A 22,905-nucleotide genomic window follows, 5' to 3' on the forward strand; every position below is an offset into this window, starting at 1 on the left:
CCCATTCTTCCTTTGTTACATTTAACCCTCGAACGTTGAAAATCCTTACCTGTGAAAAGGTAAACGCGAATTTTGTGTCTTCTCTGATTCCTTTTAAGCATAAACGCTGCACAGGTAAAACGAAATGTTCTAAAGCTACCTACTATTTTCGACCACCTGTAATTCAAAAGTTACACCGCGATACTATTCTCAAAATATTCTCTACTCCTTTAATTTCAACTATTTCGAAGAGACGCTAGCTCCTGACAATTTCTTAACTCTGAACTTGTTCAATCATCGCGCAAATAACATCATGTTGTTCGATCATCTCAGTTGTTTCTACGGTTCAGGTATTTGATATTTCAGTCTAGTCTTGACGAGCTCCTGTGCGTAGGTACGGTATTTCAAAGTTGACAATGATCTTTTCATCGACTCTTCTCGTTCCTTGTATCGTACTTTCGTTCGATTATCTCTTATCTTCTTCTTATTCTTCTTCATCTTTCCCCCTTCTTCATTCTTATCCCCGTTGAATTGGATCTCTCGAAAGGACGATTTATCTCGATAGACGCTACAGACCGACGGTTTCAGCAAGCAACGCAAGCTGCTCGGTTCGCGTCCACGTGTCCGCTTCTCAGACGAGAAAGACCGTATAGCGGATGGCGACAGCTAGTCTAGAGCCATCCCTGTCTGATACTTCCGTAGACTTTGGTACTGTGACCTGACCGATATACAGGCCCCCGACAGGAAACGCTATTCCGTAAATTGAGGTAAATTAGCCGTGGAGACGGGCTCCGAGCGAGGAGTTAAGAGCACGAGTTACTTGGTGTGCCTACGCAGTTACACGCACGCAGCCACTCCACCTCCTCTTCCTTCTCCTCCTTCTACTCTTTCTTCTTCGGCTTCTTCCGTCAAACTCGATGCGTGACGCATCCTCCTCCACCTCTTTATCCTCCTCCACCTTCTGGTCCAGCCGAGACAAGCTGGCGACTCTGGTTTCTTACGTGTGCGCACCAGGTTTCCATAAGAGTTCTCCTGTGGTAGGGATACCAGGCCGCGTCAGCTGTCTCTGGACCATGATAAGAGGACTTCTCTGACGAAAGTCAGACAGTGACACTTGCCGTAACGAGCTTCAGGGTCTCGTGCTTTTAGTCTCAATTAGCAATTCATAAATTTTTCTCGCTTGCCGCCGTTTCTTGGACGGCTGTTCTCGCTCCGTTTCGCCGGTTTATGGGGTTCACGTGTCGTATTCGTTTAGTTGGAAAGATCAATTGTTCCATTTTTGTCCTTCTCATTTTAACTTTATTTATATCGTATTAATTTAATATAAACGGAGTACTCTATAAGTAGAATGTAATAGAATATTCTATAAATTTATCATATACATTGTTACTTGTCGAAATATTTGTCTAATACTTCTGTAATTCCTATTAATCGTAATAAGTAGAAGTGAAAAATTCATCAAAATGAGTTACGCGTCGCATTACTGAATTTCGAATGATTAATAACGCAATAGTAACAAATACAGTAATATCCTAGCATAAATGTGATTATAAATGCATTAGATGATCATATTGAATTACGTGTACCGTTCTGATAACGCTGTTATCGCAGTTTTACAATCGCTGCCAATTATTGTATCTTATTTTAGCGTATGTACATATTTATATATACACTCGTGCACGCGTATTAAACGTAATTGAAATTTTACGATAATTATAATTCCGCAATTTGATACCGCTATTTTGTTTCAATATTTTGTTTTCATTCTGAATTTATCTCTATCACACGCGTTTTTATCATTTTTCACCGATCGTTTATCTATTCACGCTTCGCATTCAAGAAATTGTTAAGATTCAATCGGTATTTATCATCGAGCGATGGTATTCAATTTGCCGCGGAAAAAATTGATGTTTGTCTTTGTGCCTGTTTATCACAATGTAACGGCTGCACTTTGAAATTCAAATATACATAATACCTCAGGAAAGCTAAAAGTTGATTGATAATCGCGAGACATCTTCATCAATGCTTACGTTTATGAATGCACAGCTGCGAGGCTGAAATGTATTCAATTCTACGCTTTGCAATTCAGGAATTCACACTCGGCCGAAGGAAAACAATTTAACAGCCGCATCTGTTACAACACATTAAGAGAATTAATTTCAGTAAACAAACATTTCGTATCGCCAACAATACGTTATCGTGAACGTGAAACAAAACGTATATCAATTATTTCCAAGAACATCAATACATTTTAGAATTCGCTGTGAAATTATTAATCATCCGTTCGAAACTAATACCAAATTTCTTCTTCGTTTAAAGAGAAAAATATTTTTAAATAAATCGAGATCGACGGGAGGGAAACAAATTTTACAACCTTAGAGTCGAGTGAATTCTAATAAACTGGCGAGCACATTGTGAATCTTCTTTTAAACAGAAAAATAATTTTAAATAAATCGAGATCGACGGGAGGGAAACAAATTTTACAACCTTAGAGTCGAGTGAATTCTAATAAACTGGCGAGCACATTGTGAATCTTCTTTTAAACAGAAAAATAATTTTAAATAAATCGAGATCAACGGGAACCTTAGGGTCGAGTAAATTCTAATAAATTGGCAAGCACATTGTGAATCTGCAATAACGTGCGAGACATAAAACTCGTTACACGTACCTCGAAGCTATTAAAGATAATGTCAAATCGATCGAGATTAAAGGAAAGAAGAAAATCCTGGAACGTCCGAGAGAATTAATAAATATTTAGCGTAGAATAATATCACGATACTTCGATGTAGCAAGAGCTTCGTAATTTATTAAAAATTCTTCCACGCGTAAACAAACCGTAAACGAACAAACCGAGATAAAAGAAAGGGAAAAAGACGGAAAGAAAATGGATAATGCGTACAATCTCCGGTGATAAATTTATGCGGGAACGTTCGTCCTGCGTCTGTATACAGTTTTAGCGTTCTCAATTATTCAATTATGGGAACGATAATCAGTCCCGGGAAAAAGATAAATGCGTCGTTTAAGGAATGTCTTTGACCGTGGAGATCGGAGATGAGCCCGTTCGCTCAATGAACAATGATTAGTGTGTTTCGCTGAAATCATATTGACACGAGCCACGTGCAAGATAGATTTGCGCGAATTGTCGAGTCACGATCGAGGACGAATTATGGCAAATAGTCGTATATGCTTCGTAGTACGATGTATATCACGGTTAGCGTGCTTACGTAAGAATCAGTGGTTTTCTATTGATCGATTTTATCGATGAATTGCGCGATTCAAAGCCGTGCAACGATAGAGAAACAATATACGTCTTTGACCATCTGCTGTTGAATCTTGGTGTTTGCCAATTAACACACTTTGCTATTATCGCTAATTGTCAGGATATACATATGTACGTTATCGCTTAAATGTATCCGATCGTTTCTTGATCGATAATAGCATCTACGATTACCCTATTTTCTGCTATCGTTATACTCGTATATAGCAGAATATATTTTTCTGTTTTAACGTATTTTATCTGACACGTACGTATTTTGTATGCCCCATGGACAAGATTTAATTTTTATTATCAGCAAAAATTGTTAGACGTATTTCGATGTAACGTTACACTTTAGAGATATTGCGATAATGGAAAGAGTACTTTGATAGAAAATTTCAGTGTATAATATGTCAAGCATCCTATTACATCTTCAATGATAACTTTAACATCTTCAGATACGAATATGTTAAGACCACAAACGGGTATTCGTTTCTTATTTTTTAGCCTTATTCGTTTCACGTTATGTCCTTAGATACTAATCGAGACGGACAATATCGGTAAATATTTTGAAACGTTCGAAGGAAAAAAATAAAATTTACCATTACCATATCTCTGTATCTTTTGGGATCGTCGTTAAAAAGTAACATCGATTTCTAATTCGTGGCTTTCGGAAATAGATGGTAAATATAGCAGACGATGAATATCATTTAAACTATTAATTTTCCTACTTTCGTAACATTCGCGTAGATATTATTACTAAAAACCGACCAAGACGTTCAGGTATTTAGGAGCAGCCGTGTAGCGAACAGCGCAGCTAATAGTGTCTATTAACAATTCATAGTTTTTGCATAGAGTGAGAAAATATTTGAAGTTTCGTTTGAAGAAGCGTAAAAATTTTGTAGAGGTGCGAGGATGGAAGATGTTTGTTTTGATCAGCGAGATAATTTCCATGTGACGTGTGTTGTCCGTATGATGTCCACACAACTGCGTGTTAACGTAATGAGTAACGCGAGTTTTCCTTGATGTATGCAAGGAAAATCGCAGGGATATTAGTGACACCGAGCATTTAGCGGTTAATGCGTTGCAATGCTTAGAGCTTATTGTTAGTCAGAAGGTAACATTACCACTAGAATAGAATCTTTGACACATACTGTTTTGAAAACTTAACTCTGTTTTACATATTATTTTGCTCGGCTACTTTGCCTTAATACTAGGCTTCCGTTAAGATTTAAATATATAATAGTCACAATTCTGATATATTTATAACAAATCGATATTTGTTATAAATCCAGTTACGTCGAACATTTCGAAATTTCCAAGTAATCGCCAATCCGAATAATCCGAATATTAAGACGACAAAGTTAAATAAATCTTTTGAATCAATTTTATATCTTTTATAGACAAAGTTACAAAACAAAAAAAAAAAAGAAAATATTGGAAACACTGGCGAAGTAGCGATGCCTTAAGCCTCGTTACGATAAATAATATACATACTTTTAATAGAAATTTTCACAGTTGCTGTATTCGTCGTATTATATACGACTGTATTTTTCATGTTGTAGGACAAGGGAGTTGCAATACGTAGATGCAGTGAATACGACGACAGGAAAAGAGGGGTGGTTGACATTAAACGTTAGCGAGCCTCTCGATCATTGGGTGAATAATCCTGATGGAAACAAGGGATTGTATCTGTCAGTACATCCCGCAGATCGTTCTGGTGAGTAAAAATTTACTATCTTGCAATTACTACTTCTGTGCTGTACAAAGTTTTATGATCTTCTATTTATGGCTTTCCTTACATTACGCGTCTACTGAAGTCTATTCGTTGACTTTCGATCAAACAGAGGAAGTTTTTAATGAAAATGATAGAAATATCGAATAGTTTAATGCTCTATGGTAATATCGCAATATAATGATCATCTATACAATACCTTTTTAAATCGCGATAGTTCGTAAAATATTGTTTATTTAAGTAGAAAAAGGTTTTGAATAAGTTCGGTTGGTAACTGTTGCATTTATGGAAATTTATAGGCAAATCTTTGGAGCACAATGTAATCGAAATGAGAAATTATTTTCGATATAACATAGGAGGCTAATTTTAAAATATTCTGCCTGTGATTTATCTTTCGATAGTCTGCGGAACATCGCAGAAACAGTCCATCCTGTGGGTTTTGCTAAGCTTCAGTGTCCAGTAATTGAGCGTGCAAACATGTGAATGTGCCATTTATATGCATATTTAACTCGAAATTTTCAAATATTCATTTTTTTTTATGGGGTTGTTGATCTTTTGGGTAGAAGATTATCGAGAATTTCTTAATCGACTTTGACGAAAAAGATAGCTTCGTACTGCTAGCTTAACAGCTACTTCTTCTTCACAGCTACTTTGTTCCCTGTAAGTCAAACGAAACGCGGTCTCGAATCCTAAAGTTCTACATCGCTGGATATATCCTTTCAAAATGTCGCTGTGAACGTTATCTTTCAATATTCTTTCGTTCGCGCATTCAGACTTTTGTTCTATGATCCAAGATCCTCAACTTCGATTACGCGAATTGTCTCCGTTTCGTGAAAATTCGTAAAAGTATCAACACGATATTTTCGATAAAACGATTCACATAAATTCGAAAGCGTCTCTGCTTACGTGAAAGGACACGAAAGGATCGTAGGATGGTGTACGCAGAGCCGGTGTTCGACTAACGAGTAACAAGACGCGGCGCACGCTTCCTATTGAGCAATAGATCGTGGCTAATAAACGCTTCGGGGTCAGAAGTTCGACGCGGTGAATTCCGGGCATTTCTTGTACACCTGGCAGAGCAGAGAAGGCAGTCTCCGCGGATGTGTACAGGTATATGCTTTCTCGAGCGTACACCTGTTCCACGCTCTCACTCCCATGCTGAAAAGCGTTCCTTGCTCTCGCACGCTGTGCCTTCGGTCCTGTACGCGACCGATCGGCTAGCGATGGCTTCGTATCAGGCCTCGGGCCTTTCCACCTTTCCGGTCCATTTCTCTTCCTCGGAGCTCGCTCGTGCACGTGCAGTCCGTTTCGTGGAATATACCCACAATTATTTTCTATTTGTCACCGATTATTTTCTATTTGTCACTGATTATTTTCTACGCGCGAGTTATGCGCCAGATCGATGCCTCGAGAGCGCTCGTACGTCTGGTTCAAGCGATTTTTTCCACGTCTTCTATGCGACAGCGATGTACTTGTTAGACGTAATTGAGGCGTATCCGACGAATAAATTTATTTCCGACGAAATTGATCTTCTATCTTTCGTTCAATTTATTCATTTCCTCGGCGAACATTAATATTTCATTCTTCATTTCATTTATCCTGACAGACGGAGACAGTCTTCTTTATAAATAGCTTATATAGAAATACGATAGTTCGCGATAGACCCGCGAGAAACTGGAAACGTTAAGATTTTTAGTATGAAACGAGGAAACGTTGATACGAAACGAAACGTAACGAGACGACGAGAAACGAAACGCAGAGGGAAATGGAGGGAGTGGATGGTTTGCGAATCGAGGACGTAGATCTTGCTCGCTTCTTGCGAATTTTCGTGCGTCACTCGAGGTCCTTCCTACTGCTAGCCAGCACGAATACATCATCGACAAGAGGCCAAGCCGTGGCGTCGTCTTGTCTTCCTATACTGGCGAGATGTGCGTGCGTGGGATTTAGCCCGAGGAACGGACAAAGTCCGGCTGTGAGACTATACGAGAGAGACGGAGAACGATATACGTGAACGGAGTGAAGACCCAGATGGTGAGATAAGGACGCCCCTGAATCCAATTCTGCCACCGAATCTTAGATGAGAATCGTCACGAGGCGTACGAGGGAAGATTACCTTGATTTGATTCTTTAGATAAGCTACACCTGTTGGCTGGTCCACGAACCGATGAGCTTTAGATCATTGATGATTTTCGTTTCTTTGCACGGTCGTCGAGCCAGATCTCCTCACCGATCTGGGAACGGTGGTAGCCTTGGCCGATTAAATCTCACCGGGATAACGTACGAAATACAACCAGCTACAGAGATCTCGGACTAATATTCCCGACGAACATGTGTTTTCTCGGTATATTCGAGTGCCAGAGATGAGATTCGTCGATGATCTTCGTATCAGGCTTCGTTTATGGAGCTATCGACTCGTCGGATGAATAGGATCTCGAGAAGGTTCGCGTTGAACGTTCATTAAAATCCTTCTCATCGCTCTTTAACTATGTTTGCTTCGATTATTTCCATGTCGACGTTGCTTGATCAATTCTGCATCGTTGATCGTTACTTGGCCTCCGAATTGTATTTATTTCTACGTTAAAGAGAAATCTTCGACACGCTCTCGTGCGCGTACGTACGTAATTCTTTGTACATCGATGGAAATTCGAGCGTGGTTGGTCGATACGAGCGAATAACCTTGTACGATCTATTCGTCAATGGAGTTTTATCTGTACTGGTTGGCTTGCAATCCGTTTTGTTGTTACACGTTGTAGAATAAATCGATCGCGTTGAATAAGTGCCGGTTGCGTTCGATATTCCGAAGGAAAGATCGAGATAGGGCGCCTTGGATTACCGACATCGACGCAGTAATTGGATCACGATTGTTGAATAATTGAATAATGCTAGAATGCTTTATATCGCGTTCCACCTAATTTTCTTGCAAAACTCCTGTCAGTCTAGCGGGAATACACGTTGCAACGTGAAATTAAATTATCGTTTCAGGCCTGAAACGATCCAGCGAAATAATTACACCGATCCCTGCCTATCCAGTTGTCGGAATCGAAGCATCTAGTCTTCTACCAAGCTATTAACGATTATCCTTTCTCTTTATGGCGATCAATCGGAAATTGAATTTCTTCGCGCACAAAACAGTAACAACATAATCGCTGTAATAACGACGCAGTGCTTTTTGTGAAATTCTATCGATCATTCAGCATCCTTAACTTTAACGAGAACCATCGAATTATTTAACATTCTATGATTAAAAAGGAACCAGTATCTATTTTCCTACCGATTCGACTTTTGATGTTGAGATTTTATGCATACAAGGGTACGAGCATCAAACACTCCACTCTGTCTGTATGTGCTTCGCGTATTCTATGCTGGAAAAGAACTAACAGGGCCGTTAAATACTTCACTTGGAACCAACATCTTCCCTCAAGCACTACTTAAAAACCACGATTCATCTTGTTCCCGAGATTCGAAGACCGATTCTTCTACGAAAAGAAGCTCAAACAAAAAGCAAAAAAAAAAAGAAAAGAAAAGAAAAGACGAAATAAATGTGGAAAGAAGAGGGAATAAAAGTCAGACGGTGGCAGTGACTAACAAGCATCAGGCGAATGTTCAACCCAGCATCTTCCATTTGATGTCTCAGTTTAAATCCCTTGTCGGCAGAATTTCGAACTTTGAAACCTATTTCATCGTTTCGCTCAGTTTTCGTCGCCGACGAAGATGATTGAAAAACGTCCAACGAAAAGAACCGGGCGATTTATGATCGTCAATCGCGAAAAATATATAAATTAGAAATCTAATAGTTTAGATTTTTATTTGTTTAGCGATCTCGAGACCAACGATTCAACGATATTCTATTCTATGATTAACAGGTGTGCTGACGATACCTGACGAGGAAAATTATTCTTTTCTTTTTAGTACACGCTTTTAAATGAAAGTGATTATTTTTTTATTTTTTGTTTTTAATTTCTATTTTTTACTCTTTCATCACTGTGAGATAAGATTCTCTCAGATTTCTACTCGGCTAATTAACAGTCGCCGGCAGACTGTTATTTTCAATAAAAGAAATTGTCAATTTTCTGAAATTATATCGTAACGTCGTCGGAAATGAGCGTGTGTTCCAAATTTCAGCTTTCTAGCTGGTCTGGAAGTGGGTGAAATTTCGTTTACAAAAATTACACTCAGACAGACAGACAAACAGAGAAGTAAGCCAAATACATAAAAAGCATTAAAAAATTGCTGACGTTTGCTAACGTGAATTTGCTTCCATGGAAACGCGAAGAACGCAAGGGCAGTAAATGGTACGTTTCCACGTGGCACAAAGTCATGACTTTCCTCTCGAAGAGGAAGGGAGGGAGGCAGCAGTAGAATGTACTGCTCTAACATTCAGTGTCATGACTGTAAAGTCACGATTTAGTGTCACGTGTAAATGTACCTCAAGCCTTAAGCAAGTATAAACAGTTGAAAGCATTCGCAACAACGTGTTGATGATAGCATTACCATTAATCGTTGCCCATGTTCCGAGGAACGATCGTTTTGTTCTACGAAACACGTATACGTATGGCTGGGATTAATTTCGATGCAAGTTAATTTCGGTAATTTCGGTACAAGATACTCGTAGAATTAGTAGAAGTAGAAGATACTCTTCGTTTCTAGATAACGTTTCACCTTACGAATTTACAACGAATATGAACAACAAACAAGCTGATTTCGAATCTCAGAATGAATATTTGTAAACTTGGAAAACGTACCTCTCACGTATATTTACATATTATTATGTGAAATATTATGTAAAAGTAATACGCTTGTACTGTAAAGATAAGAAACGTCGTAAACTAGAAGTAAGAAAAATGACATACATACTTATACGCGTGTATTTCTGGTTAAAGTACTCTTAATAAATTGAAATCTACTTGGTCAAGGTTCGATCATACTCGAAGACATGGCTCGTGTTTCTCTATTGCTCCTACTTTCTCACGTTACAGTTCGAACGTATCCTTTTTTCCTTCCAAGTACGTACGTACGTACGAAATGCATGGAACTTTCTAGTCAGATTCGAATCTATTTACGATGCGCTTGATCTCCTCTCTGCGAATGGGCTTTTGCTCGCAAACATTTGCTTCGTGGAGAGGATACTTGGCAAGTGTTTCAATGCGAATGATCGCGAACATTAGCAAACGTTTATTGGAGACGTTGGTTCGGTGGTAAACAGAGTTAAGAATCAGTGTTGGTGATCTTGGAGGAACGGCGCGTGTCTAGCTTGTAATCGTTGTATCCTCGGCGCGATACGCGCAGGTAACACTTGAGAGGTCTGCCATAACGACATCGTGGATATTAAACGAGGCACGTTTCAGCACGAGAACGAGGCATTGGGACGGTCATGTATACGCGAGAGCTTGAAATGCCTATGTATTCGTGCGTACAGTTTGTTGTTTGCCGCGCCTAGATCATTTCGTTGCTTGCCTCTCTCACCTCCATACGCCTCCTCCTCTTCCTCCTCACCGGTTTCTCTCTCTCCCCACGTCGATCCTCCTCTTACCCTCCTCGCACCTGTATATTTTCTCTCTTTCTCACTCCTCTCTGCTTCTCTGCTCCTCTCCTTCGCGAGCACAACCGGTTTATCTTTGATCATTCAATATAAAACACAAGATCGGAGGCGCACACCTCTGCGCGCGTTCACGTATCCACAGGTATACGTTGCATACATCGAAAGAGCCACGATTCCGTTCCTCGGTAATTCTTCCCTCTCGCTGTTTCTCCTTCTCTTATTCCCTGCGCGACGTCTTTCTCTTCCTTTGACTTTTGGCTCCTCTTTGGTTCGTCTTGTCCACTCGGTTCGTCTCCTCCCAATCCCTCGCGTTGATCCCTCTTTTTCTCCCGTTCTATCCCCTGCAGGCGCGTCCCTCTTGCGACACGCATTCGCACGCATACTCTACGCTCCTCTCCTACTTTTTCTTCTCCCTCTTCTTCATCTTCTCCTTCTCCTTCCTCTTCGTGTTCTGCTTCTTCTCCTTCTTCTTCTTCTTCTTCTTCTTCTTCTTCTTCTACTTCTTCTTCTACTTCGTCTCGTTTGGTTAAGAGCCCCTCGGTTTGTTTGCACTGGTTCGCCGTGACGCGGACGCGCGCGCGGCTCCTCACCGTCCGCCTCCTGGCCAGAGGAAGTTTCCTCCGGTTGCAGAAAACCAGATGCTTTCGAAAGTATAGCCGCGGCTATCTCTCCGCTTCTAAAGACCGGCTACACACCTCCGCGTGATACGCCCACGCGTGTGCGTCTAACTGCGTGCTCGGTCGCTCGCTCGCTCGCTCTTGAGACTTGCGACACCTTGCTATCACCGCGAAACGAAAACGAGCCTTTGTCAGATGCCTTCGGATTTATCCAGCCGATTTTTATCGTCCCATCGAAATTTCAAGGCAGAGACGATGATCGTTGATTTTAGAAAGTTCGTGCATCTTTCCTAACGCCGTGATCTGTTATAGAAACTCGCGATCTCATTAGAACGTATCGTCTCATTCCTACGTGTTTCGAAGATTCTCGTCGGCAAGTTTTCAGAATTTTCTTACCTAACTGCGTGATTTTCTGTATGATAGTACCGATCGAAGGATACGTTCGTGCGAACGATAGTAATAATATCTTTATCGTATCAATCACGTTGATATATATTATATATATATAATATATATATATATATATATATATTAATCACGGGAGTATTGGTTCATAAAAATCACTCAAAAATATTAGTCTAGCAAAGTATTACGATTCGACGATTATGATATTTGGTAACGACGACGTCGGTTTATCAACATGACGAAGTAATGTTTGCAATTTTGTTACCAAACAGCGTAATACGCTCACTTTTCGCGATCCCAGCTATGTATATTTATTTAAATAGCCGTAATAATATTATTATTTGGCCATGATGTTGTTGGTTTATCGGCAGTTTCCACATCGTTGGCGCGGGTGTTTGAAAAGATGTTCGTGGGTAAATAAATGTTTGGCGATCGTCGTATTTGTCGGGGAATGGGCTAGTGGAGGCTGCGGTTAGCGAAGATTCAAGAATACCGTACTCGGTTTCTCTCTTCTTCCGGTGATCTTTTCCACGGGCTCCGAGAGAGCAGATTTTATACGCCGTTTGAGAGAAATGTCCACGATCGTCGTTTTATTGGACAATCAAGGTATTGAGTGGGAAAGAGAGAGAGAGAGAGAAAGAGAGAGAGCGGGAGAAAAGATTATCTATGGCTGAGAGAACTGTAGAAAACTCCACCTAAGAACGGACGATCGTGACGATAGCGTTAATGCTGTGTGTTTTACTCGTACTTATTGCGATGCTAATTCAGCGGTAATAGAGTCACTATCGGGCCATTAACAGAGCAATGACAAAGGTATTTGACTTGTGCGTGGAATGTATGCCAGCTGTGCTGATGTTACGTGCTTTACACTTTTCCCTCTGTTTGTACGACGATCTTTAATCTTTTCGACGACTCGATTGTTTTTTTAACTTTATCGCAACCAGCTTGGTAGACAGATTTATTTATTTAACAAATCAGACTTACGAGTACAAGGAAGAAAATGAGTTACGATAATGGATAATAGATGTACGACGAAGAAAACGAAAAACAGATATAAATGTAGGAGAAAATTTGAGAACGATATATATATATATATATATATATATATATATATATATATATATATATATATAAAAGAAAAAAAGACGGACGAAGAAAGTTAAATGATAATGACACTGTAGGAGTTAAATAATTGCAACGTCGATCGCCTTAGCTTATAGCAAGATTCAGAGAAGAGATCGGCTCGATCGAAGATATTATTTGCATAGTTGCATATTCCGATGACGGGATTACAAAAGTTGAGATCACTAGAGAAGACAGATGTTTTTAATATCAGGTACACCCTCTAGTTTCTAAATAAAATTAACAAACTCTATTTCGATGCGACATAACATTTCGTAGTTACAAATATATAAATTGAATTATTTAGTAGCAGTTAAGAGTAACAAATGGAGAAATTATAATTGTGTTCATGATTGCTAGTAATTGCAATTTTTATTTGCTAATTTCCTACAGGATTTAGCTATAACTGGATGGTATCAAAAAATCTCCTCTTTTCAGGAAAATGTCTTTGTTTCAAAGATTTGAAAATTTTCCTACATGAAATTCTGTATACTTATTTTCGAAGGGAGAAATTTAGAAGGGAGCCTGATACCATGTTAGGACACTGGCACACGTTTTTAGATCGCGTGAAACGCGTCCTCGAGAGTTGATAATTTTTGATTGAAACGAATCGCGAGATGAGCAAGGTTCCTCCACGTCCTTGACTGTTGAAAGCATTGCGAAAGCGTTGCCGGTTGATCTAGGACTGCCCCTTTGTAGGGAATCGTTTTATCCTTGAACCTCCGGCAGCAAGAGGACACGCCAAGAAATTTGCTTTTTATTACTCTTAATATATGGAAACTGGATCAGAAGGATACGCGGATCGAAGAATCCGTGAAAGACGTATAATCAGCGGCGCATTAGTCGCCTGGAATTACAGTTCCACGAATTTCACACGTTTTCTGCGTACCATCATCGTCTAATCGCAATTTTAATATATCTTTGTAAGATTGGATAAATTATTACATTATTTATAATTTACGAAGCTATTCGCATTGTTAAAAGATACAAGTTATCAGATAACAATATCGAAACTCTGAAAGTGTAAGATTTCTGGAAATGGCTTCGATGAAGATCCTGTTCGAGTATCAAAAACTACGATAGGAAACGAGACGATTTATTTAAAATTATCAGTTGCAAATCTTCATTTTTATAACTTTGCATTCGCCTATTAATTGTTTCATTTGTGTTTCGATAAATTTCTCGACTTTGTGACTCTTTCAAATTATTTTATAAATCACCAATGTTATTTTTAGAACGATCAGAGAGTTTCTACAGCCAATTTCAAAAATTAGATTATTCTAAGAGACACGACAGTGTCGTCAAATGCGCACAACACGCGTCTTCTATTCAGAAACTGCACGAAATTCGTATTCCTGCAATTCCGAGAATAGCAATCATAACGAATTACGTATTCTTACGGTTCAGTTTCCACGCGCATATTAAACGTACCAAAAACCTCGTACCTATCGTAATACCGTTATTAAAATTTACTTTCTAAATGTTCCTTGGATCAATATGCCTGTTCCTAGATATAACGAGATATAATTAACTCGCAGTTCTTATTTTAAATTATCGTTAATTCCCTTTTCCTTATTAATCAATTGCAGCGCACCGAGTCATGCGATCAGACAGCCGTTTATCCGAACTACGTTTATTTTACTTTGTTTATACGCTCTCACGTATAACGCGCGTAATTTTGCTAATGCTTTTCTTGGCAGCTCAAATTTCTTTTGCGTTTTAATTCATAATCCCGCTACAGGCGCATGAAAACCACTTCTCACAATCGTTGTTGCTCGACTCGTTCTATCGTTGCTACCATCGTGTTCGGTGCGACATATTTTTATATCCTTTGTATCAACTGCTTCTTCTACCATCCAGATGCTCCTCTTTCTATCAGAAACAGTCACAGCGGAAAATCAGAATTTCTTACGATTGCCAATTTTTACATTATATTCGTAAAAATCCACGTCTGCGTAAATATCGGCAGTCTGCGTTCTTTGGTGCTAAATAAAGCCGTATAACGAAACTCGGCGTTCCTGGAGAAAGAGACGGCATAATTCAATCGAATTCGCCACGTGCATTCGGCAAGCGGAGGTTCGTCGACAAGCTGGTAGCCAGTCGATTCTGTAACGGCGCGCAAAGTGCAGCAGCAGGTGTCCGCTGCAATCACGGCAAATGCGCATTCCTGCGAGCCAATTTACTAGCTTTCTCGAACTCGGTACGGTCGTGCTCGTAAGAGGGATCATTTGCATACACGGCAATGCTGGCTCGCGGAGACGAGCCGACGGCTACGGGCCTCCGCAATGAGACCGTTTGGATCGTTCGCACGTACACGCGTGTCCTTTCGTTCGAATTTCGATATCGCGCGAAAACTGCGCGAGCCGAATGCGAATCGATGCCGCTTGAAAAATCATCCTGGCCGTCGTGTCGCGACAAACCGATTCTACGCCTCAACGCTTCTTCGTTCTCCTTTTTTCCTTTTCTGCATTTCTGCCTCGTTGTTTCCGCGCGTCATTGTTTCGCCGATCGAGCCGCCGAGAATGCGTTTTCTGCTTTATTACCGGTGGAACGAACGATTTGTATGGCACGCGTACAGGTTGCGGATGAGAATCGAAGCTGTGGTTTGAAGTCGAATCGCTGATTTTATCGAACGTTTGACCTCTCCACTGATTGGGGCTCGCTTCTTGGCATATTAACGATCGCTAAAGTAGTCTTACGTGATTTCATTAATAACGTAAGGTCGGATAAGATAATTAGCGTATCGGCGAGTGCGAGAAAAAGAGAATTCTCGTAGAACGAAGCTGTGCAGTGAATCGATAGCGAGATCACCGTTTTTTCCTTTCGGTGATCGTTTTACGTTCCTAGAAGAATAGCATATATTTGTTTCGATTAATTTATTGTACTACAGGACACGTCCACGCGTTACACACCTTACTATCATAACACACAGCCGTGTCTTTTATTTACCGCAATTGTTAAAACTCATTTGTTATTTTCAAGTAACCGTTCAATTATACCGCATTAACTAACCATATCGATTGGAAAGTAGGTATTATCGAAACTAGATTTTCTCAAAGTCCTGTAACACGCATCATCTGTGAGCGATAAGAGAAATTTATATGGTCGCAACACGTTCTAAATTAATACCGATAACGACCGTACGCTGTTATTTACTGCCGAAGGTGCAAATTTCCCGGCTGAAAATACGATCCTATACTTTCACGAGGGGTTCCGTTCCAATCTGGTGTCACTATCGCGGCATGGAAATAATATTCTTGACATTAATATCACTAATGTGCAGATCCAAGTTGCGACACTTCATGGTAATTCATGTAAAACGGCTTTATTTTTGTCACACCGCAAACTGTTAGGACAGAAGTATAATTATTACCGCATGAATAATTAAAGCAGCTCCGATATAATTATGATAAACAAGTACCATAACTTCTTTTCAGTTCCGATATACATTACGAAACGAGTCTACGATCATGTCGGGTTCCACGCGTTTCCACCACGGCCGTGTCTTATACCCTGAAATTTCTGTACGCGGCCGCCTCTCCGCGTTTCATGCGTGCCGCGTGACGATAATTAAGAATAATCGATCGATCAGCATGTCAGCTGACAGAACGATCAATTAATTAAACGTGCAAACGGTGCGAGGCAGCGGCCACTTAATTGCAGGGCCAACGTGTTGGGAAACCATGAACTGTCGCCTATATCGGCCAAGTGAACGGCTCCCTCGATCATGCTATCGAGAACCAGCTGACACACCGCCGACTCGAGATTCTTAAATAGTTAATATTCCTGAAGGTTGCCTATTAATAATTCCAACTGCTGGTAGGCCATTCTAACAAACATGCGCGCGAATCGTAATCGTTCACGCGTGCATTCCACTTATCGAATCAAACGGGGTAATTGGGTATCGCCAAATTGGAACGTTTCCTCGTGAGTTACATTGCCGATTGGCCTGAAGGCGATCATGGCAAAAAAAAGAAACCTCTTTTCTTATAAAGTTCTTCGGCAATACTTTAAACAGTGCGTCGAAATGCGTGATCTTGTAAAAGTTAAATCGCTTTAGCATCTTTTCTGCCCATTTTTGCCATCCAAATGTCAACGTTTCTAATTAGCCAAGGGTTCTCGGGAAATAATTGTCGGTCTTTATTCTTTATTATGTTTATATATTATATTACTTTATTACGTTTTACGCTTTGACGAATTTTTAAACATTTACATCGTTTCGATCGGAGTCGGTTAGCGCTCTTAGAGAATTTTGTGCCAGTAAAAGTCTCTAACGTTCGAATAAAATATTTCCTACATCTTAGTTTCCATAGCGTTATAAGTTTCCAAATTTTGTCCTAAAAATAAAAACATTTGCAACTATCGTCGGAGAATTTAGCGTTGTTAAGTTGCAAGCAAATTAAACCTGTTTAACGACTGGACGATAGTAAATGCACCGAGTAATCGCGTATATTATCGCGTAATTATCAAAACGAATATCATTGTGTTTTTAGTACACGAAATGAGACCAGAGGACATTGGGATCGTCGGGTTCAGAGGCGACCCTGACAAGCAACCCTTTATGGTGGGTTACTTTAAGAGTTCTGGCATCAGAGAATCGAAAGTACGACAGAAACGAGATGCCAGGAGAAGAAAGAAGAGCGAGTCCTCGAGTTTGGATTATCGGAATAATCCGTACACCGGTAAGTCCGGAAGGTAACGTCCGATGAATCAGTAAATCTATCATTTCCATCTCCATCTTTCGTATTTTAGAGTAACATCGAAAGAGGAATTTTTTCTCATTGAAAAAGATTCGATTTAACCGTAATGTACAAAGAAAGATCGATCCAAATCTGTATTTTACCTTGTCCTGATTGCGCGTTAAAGTCGTTTTTGTTTCAATAGTTCTACCTCTAAATTGTACTAGCGTAATGCCGGTTAGACATTTTAACATAAACACCTTAGTTTAACAACTTGTGCGTGTACTCTGTTTAATAGCCTCGTAATTGACAGCCTATTCTCTTACTCGGAGCGCAGTGCAACAAAAATTTTTAATAAGACCATACACAGAAACAGGCGGTGTAACGTAAAAACAGTTGAAACTGTAATGTCTCTATCTGGATAGAAGTCGTCGAAGTGCATACGTCTGTATTTAATAATTAGAGAAACAAAGAAGCTCGTAACCCGCAATTTTGATGAATTTGAATTCCTCTCTTAATACGTAAGAAATACGCGTGTTCTTTGATTCGTACTTTACCAAGACATCGCTAACTGTAAGAAATAACGATGAACAACCGGTAATCGTTATCATTTTCCAGATCCAGGCGTACAATACAACTCGAGGACCTGTAAAATTCAAACGTTGTACGTGAGCTTCAGGGACCTGAAGTGGCAGGTAAGTTACGCGAAGAGGCGTAATAATACGCATATTTGATGCAATCATGTGCTACACGATCATCGGGACTCGTAGTTTGCCGCGTACTTATCGATGATCGATATGAATATTTATTTTGCAGGACTGGATCATAGCACCGGACGGATACGACGCATATTATTGCAGCGGCGAATGCAATTTCCCTTTGAACGCTCATATGAACGCGACCAATCACGCGATCGTCCAAACGTTGGTGCATCTGGTTAGCCCTGGTAAGGTACCAAAGCCTTGCTGCGCGCCCACCAAGCTCTCGCCGATCTCCGTGCTGTATTTCCTCGACGAAAGCAACGTTATACTGAAGAAGTACAAAAACATGGTCGTCAAGAGCTGCGGTTGCCATTGATCGTCCGGGATTAGCAAGATGTATACATGTGCGGACAGCGCGTTCGAAACGACGATAAATCGAACGCAAAGCGAGCTGTGCGGCTGAATTTTCCGAGTAGAATCGATCGACAGTTCTTAATTCGATCGATGGAGAGATCGAGACGAGTATCTAGCGTTATGCAATTATTCCTTTTCTTTATTCATTCACCTATTCGTCCGTGCGAACGATTTTTATTTCGCTGATATGTCTCATCGAAGATTCTCAGAGTTTGCAATCGTTAGAACGTTAAATAATGGCAAACGCTAAAGCACTCTGTATAATTATAAAATCACATATTATTATTCCTGAAAGAAATTAAATCGTTCGATAGTCGTTTGATCTTTGAAAATTCTTACACTGCGTTCTAAGTTCGTATGATTTTCTCAATTGCTCAGAGTGCAATTCGACGTTCGAATTAAGCTGTTGTCGCTCAAAATTCCGCTCGATTCTCGGTTCGACGAAACAAAACTGCAGTGCCTGTTCGCCTGTGTTGGACGTGAACGACAAACGCTGATCGATGGCGGATTTCAAGCGTCGCAAGAAAATCATCGGTCGTCTGGTGCCAAATTTCGACTAGTAGATAGTGTAATTTCTCGAAACAAGTGCTTCCGTACTAACGATCGTAATAATTTTCGTCGCTGGAAAAAGTGAATAATTGAATGGGAACAAAAACGATCGACGAATACCTGCGACTCCGACACGTGATTTTTATCCGGTTTTAGTGGATACATTGTAATATACATATGTCCGTAACGATCGGGGTTATCAACCGATGCTTCGAATCGTTTCTTTCTTTCTACCTTTTCCTTCCTTCTTTCTCTTTCTTCCTTTCTTTTTTTATTTTCCTTTTTTTTTTTTTTGTTTTCTTTTAATCAACTCAGATATCTCATTTAATGTTCAAACATTCGATCGGTTAATATATCGTTTAGTGATATTAATTTAACGAAGTCAAACTTCCGATATTATAGTCTGAGAAAAAATGAAACAAAGAGAACGCGGTTGTTCGGTGAGTTTCTACGTATTTGATCTGTCGTTGTTTTGAAAAACACATTTGTGTTCGCGTTCTTCCGTTCGCTCGTCGAAGGCCTCTATGTACGCAAGCCGACACGAAAAGGAAAAAGATATCTTTTTTTTTTTTTCTTGTAATTAGACTTATTTATGTTTGTAAGTAATGCGTCTGACCGAGAGAATAAGAGCACCGTGTGTAATACTCGTAGCAGATTCGTATGTGTACAGGTTGTTTCATAAGATAATCCATGAATCCAGCAAGTGACAGATCCCTCGCGCAAAAGCGAATTGATTCTTAAGACAGGTTTGTCGGTTGTTGGCTTCTGATCGATCAACGGATTGCGCTGAAGAATCAAGAATTAATAATTTTCATCCGAGAATCTCTCATTTACGAAAAGTCTCGCTACTTATCGTATAAAACATTCCACAGAGTAGTCGGTTAATTGTCACCTTAAATATCATTGAAATTACGAAGAATGGGAAAGAGTTTATCTATCGAAGATAGCACGATAGAAAAGATACGGCGAAATCAAGTGTTATAGTAGGATATTATGATAACTCTATAATACGAAGAATTTATTTGTTATTTATTCTTCTTCTTAAGGATTGCGAGTTTGATTAATTTTCATTATTCATGAAATTGAAATACTCAAGAATTTGAATGAATATACCGAAGAAAAACGGAATTTTATCCTCAACTGCGATGATATAAAATATCGCTGTGACGTAGCTCCAACCTAACTTACAATAGTCTGCATTAAGTTATTTAATTTGAAAGCACGTACTTCCTCTTTAATTTGAATTTTCTATCTTATGTGACAAAGGCCGTGAGTAGTGTTGATCGCGTAAGATATAAGATACGAGTTAAAATGAATTAACCCAATTCAAATCTAATTTAAACTGTAGCGATTACCTATGGGCCAACAATACCAATCGAAGGTTAATATAACACTTAACTTTTGTAATTACAGATAATTGCTTAATTCAATTAGCAATACCTAGACGATTATACATATAGAACAAGCGGAATGCGGAATAAGAATTATATGACTAAATCTTTTCTGCTATATAATTATTATAAATGAAATATTTTTCTCTAGCTTCCTCGTTCCGAGGGATATTAATCCTCTATAACAAGAATTCTTTGTTTCATTTCTCTTTAAGAAAAAAGAATCGACGTTGCTTGCAATTTGTTATATATAATATTATTATTTTATTATACGATAATTATTCCAACGAAGTCTAAATTTCAATATGCAACGATACAGTGATAGTAAGTAAAGTAAAAATAAAGGATATAGCGATAGAAGTAAGTAAAACGATGACAGAAAAGATACACATCAATTTTCAATTTAAATTTCGTTATAGAGGATTAACATGGCGACAGTTACCGAACCACCCTGTACATACTTACACACCCTAGTAACTCAACTTTCTATGTACATGTATGTAAAGTGTAAATTTATATACATATAAGTATATAGAAAGTGGACAATTCTTTAGTACGATTTTGTAGTATCGTAATTATAATGCGACAGAGAATCAGATTTGTCGAACGAAATAAACATCATATGCGAATATTTTTCAATCGAGGCGAAAGTACATATTTTCCAAAATCTCGTGCTTTTTACTTTGCGTCCCACATGCAAGTCGGTATTGTTCGCGCATTTCAAAATTATGCGTTGACTCCATTTTGAAACGTACGCGTTTAACGCAATCAATCGATTAATCATACAATCGAACGATAATCGCACAGTTTTGTTCTTCCTTTTCTTCTGTCTTCTTCCTTTCTTTATTTTCCCCCCTTTTTTTTGTATAGATTTCTATTTTTTACAAGCTCTTAGAAAACGTACGAGAGTTACGTTATAGTCATACTTAATTGACGCGTGAGATTAAAAGTTTTATAAATTATTCCGACGCAAGATTCGAATGTGGTGCCGCCGCTGCTCGAGATATGTGTCAGCGTTGTTTAATGGCGTTTAACGAGCGTTTAACCGTGTGAATGGGAATGAAGCATAGTCCATTTTAGCTCGTGGGTGCGTGAATGCGTTCGTGGATGCGATCACAAATCAATCGATGAATATATATAGTCTGTGGTATTATTAACACAACTTTTGTAATGACAATGTAAATATATCGTTGTAAATACGTTCTATAATGCATACTACATAATATGTACAATGTACTTGTGTCAGTTCTTTCTTTTTTATTACCATGCCTCTATTAAGTACGTGAATCATTTTGAATATGTCTTATTGGTAACAGTATCTTTTAATCAACTTAATGATTCGTACTGAGGAAATATATCTTAGTTAAAAGGTTAAAGTTACTCTACTTAGCTGCAAATCTAATTTAATTTACATGATCATGAGTAACAGCCACAAAGCGCAACATTACAAACTTGACAAAAACGAACGTTTTCCTAATTCAACTTTATACAAAAGGACGTGACAAATATTAATATCGTTTGTTATAATGAATTTTAACAATTCATGATGATAGATACTAAGAAAAATGTATAATTCTAACAATTCATAACAAAGAACACTAAAAGTATGAATGTTTTGACGATTGGGTAGCGATTATATGCAATTTGTATATTGCTCATATTTACGTTAACAACAATGGATCTAGTACCGATCAGACGTTGATAATATCATGATAAAAGTAACGAATAAACCATTTTTTGAAATATGTAATAGGTATTGGTATTGATAATTTGAATTTTTGTATTTATTGAATTCCGAATGTTCGAGACGACATTTTTATTTAAATATCTATACTAAATAAGTTAGTCTGTCTGCTGATAGGTGGCACTGCATGTACGCCCCACGATAATTTTACATAGGAAATCAGTTTTAAACAGAATTTTAAATGTTTTGAACGTTATGTACTATGAATTAATGAAATAATTAAATTCTGAATATCATATAAATAACTTAATACGTAATATAAATTATTTCATACATAGTCCAGTAAATATTTATTGTATAATTTACTTTGATTTGCAATGGTGTGAAAATGCATGTATATTTAGTATATAAAACGTGACATACCAATTACGATGGAAACCGGTTTCATTGTTGCATCTTGAGAAGTTGATAACAAATCTGCTAGACGCTTTTAGATTAGATCTAAAGAAAACCCGTTGTCACTACGATGTTCATTATTCGACGATTCAGATAGGCACGAGATTTTTCAAACTGCATTTCGACCAATCAAGTTCGATCATACTTGGTTACAGCATATTTAAAATTAACTCGTTTTCAATCGATAGACTATTTGAAAATCTTTCAATTTTCATCAAAATATACATTAACCGCCAACTATCTATGAAACTGAGTATCTCTCGCACATTTAAAACATAAAATAAAGAACTAAATCATAGTTCTTAGAAAATATCGTTGTCGTGAATTAATTCGACTGGGAAGAACATGGCGACCACTCTCGAATACGTTTCGATATAT

The 22,905-nt window shown here is 38.7% G+C and overlaps 1 protein-coding gene across 1 annotated transcript in view; it reads left to right on the forward strand.

Annotated features, from left to right (window-relative positions):
- LOC126869872 (protein 60A) overlaps nt 1–21,619 on the forward strand; it is a 41,532-nt gene extending 19,913 nt beyond the window's left edge. The window contains exons 3-6 of the mRNA XM_050627000.1: nt 4,801–4,955; nt 17,147–17,335; nt 17,951–18,027; nt 18,149–21,619. Of these exons, the coding sequence (XP_050482957.1) occupies nt 4,801–4,955; nt 17,147–17,335; nt 17,951–18,027; nt 18,149–18,409 (682 nt within the window). The 3' untranslated portion in view covers nt 18,410–21,619. The remainder of the gene's footprint in view (nt 1–4,800; nt 4,956–17,146; nt 17,336–17,950; nt 18,028–18,148) is intronic.
- The last annotated feature ends 1,286 nt before the right edge of the window (nt 21,620–22,905 follow it).

The sequence above is a fragment of the Bombus huntii genome, chromosome 9 (assembly GCF_024542735.1).
Source record: "Bombus huntii isolate Logan2020A chromosome 9, iyBomHunt1.1, whole genome shotgun sequence".
Classification (NCBI taxonomy): Eukaryota; Metazoa; Arthropoda; class Insecta; order Hymenoptera; family Apidae; genus Bombus; species Bombus huntii.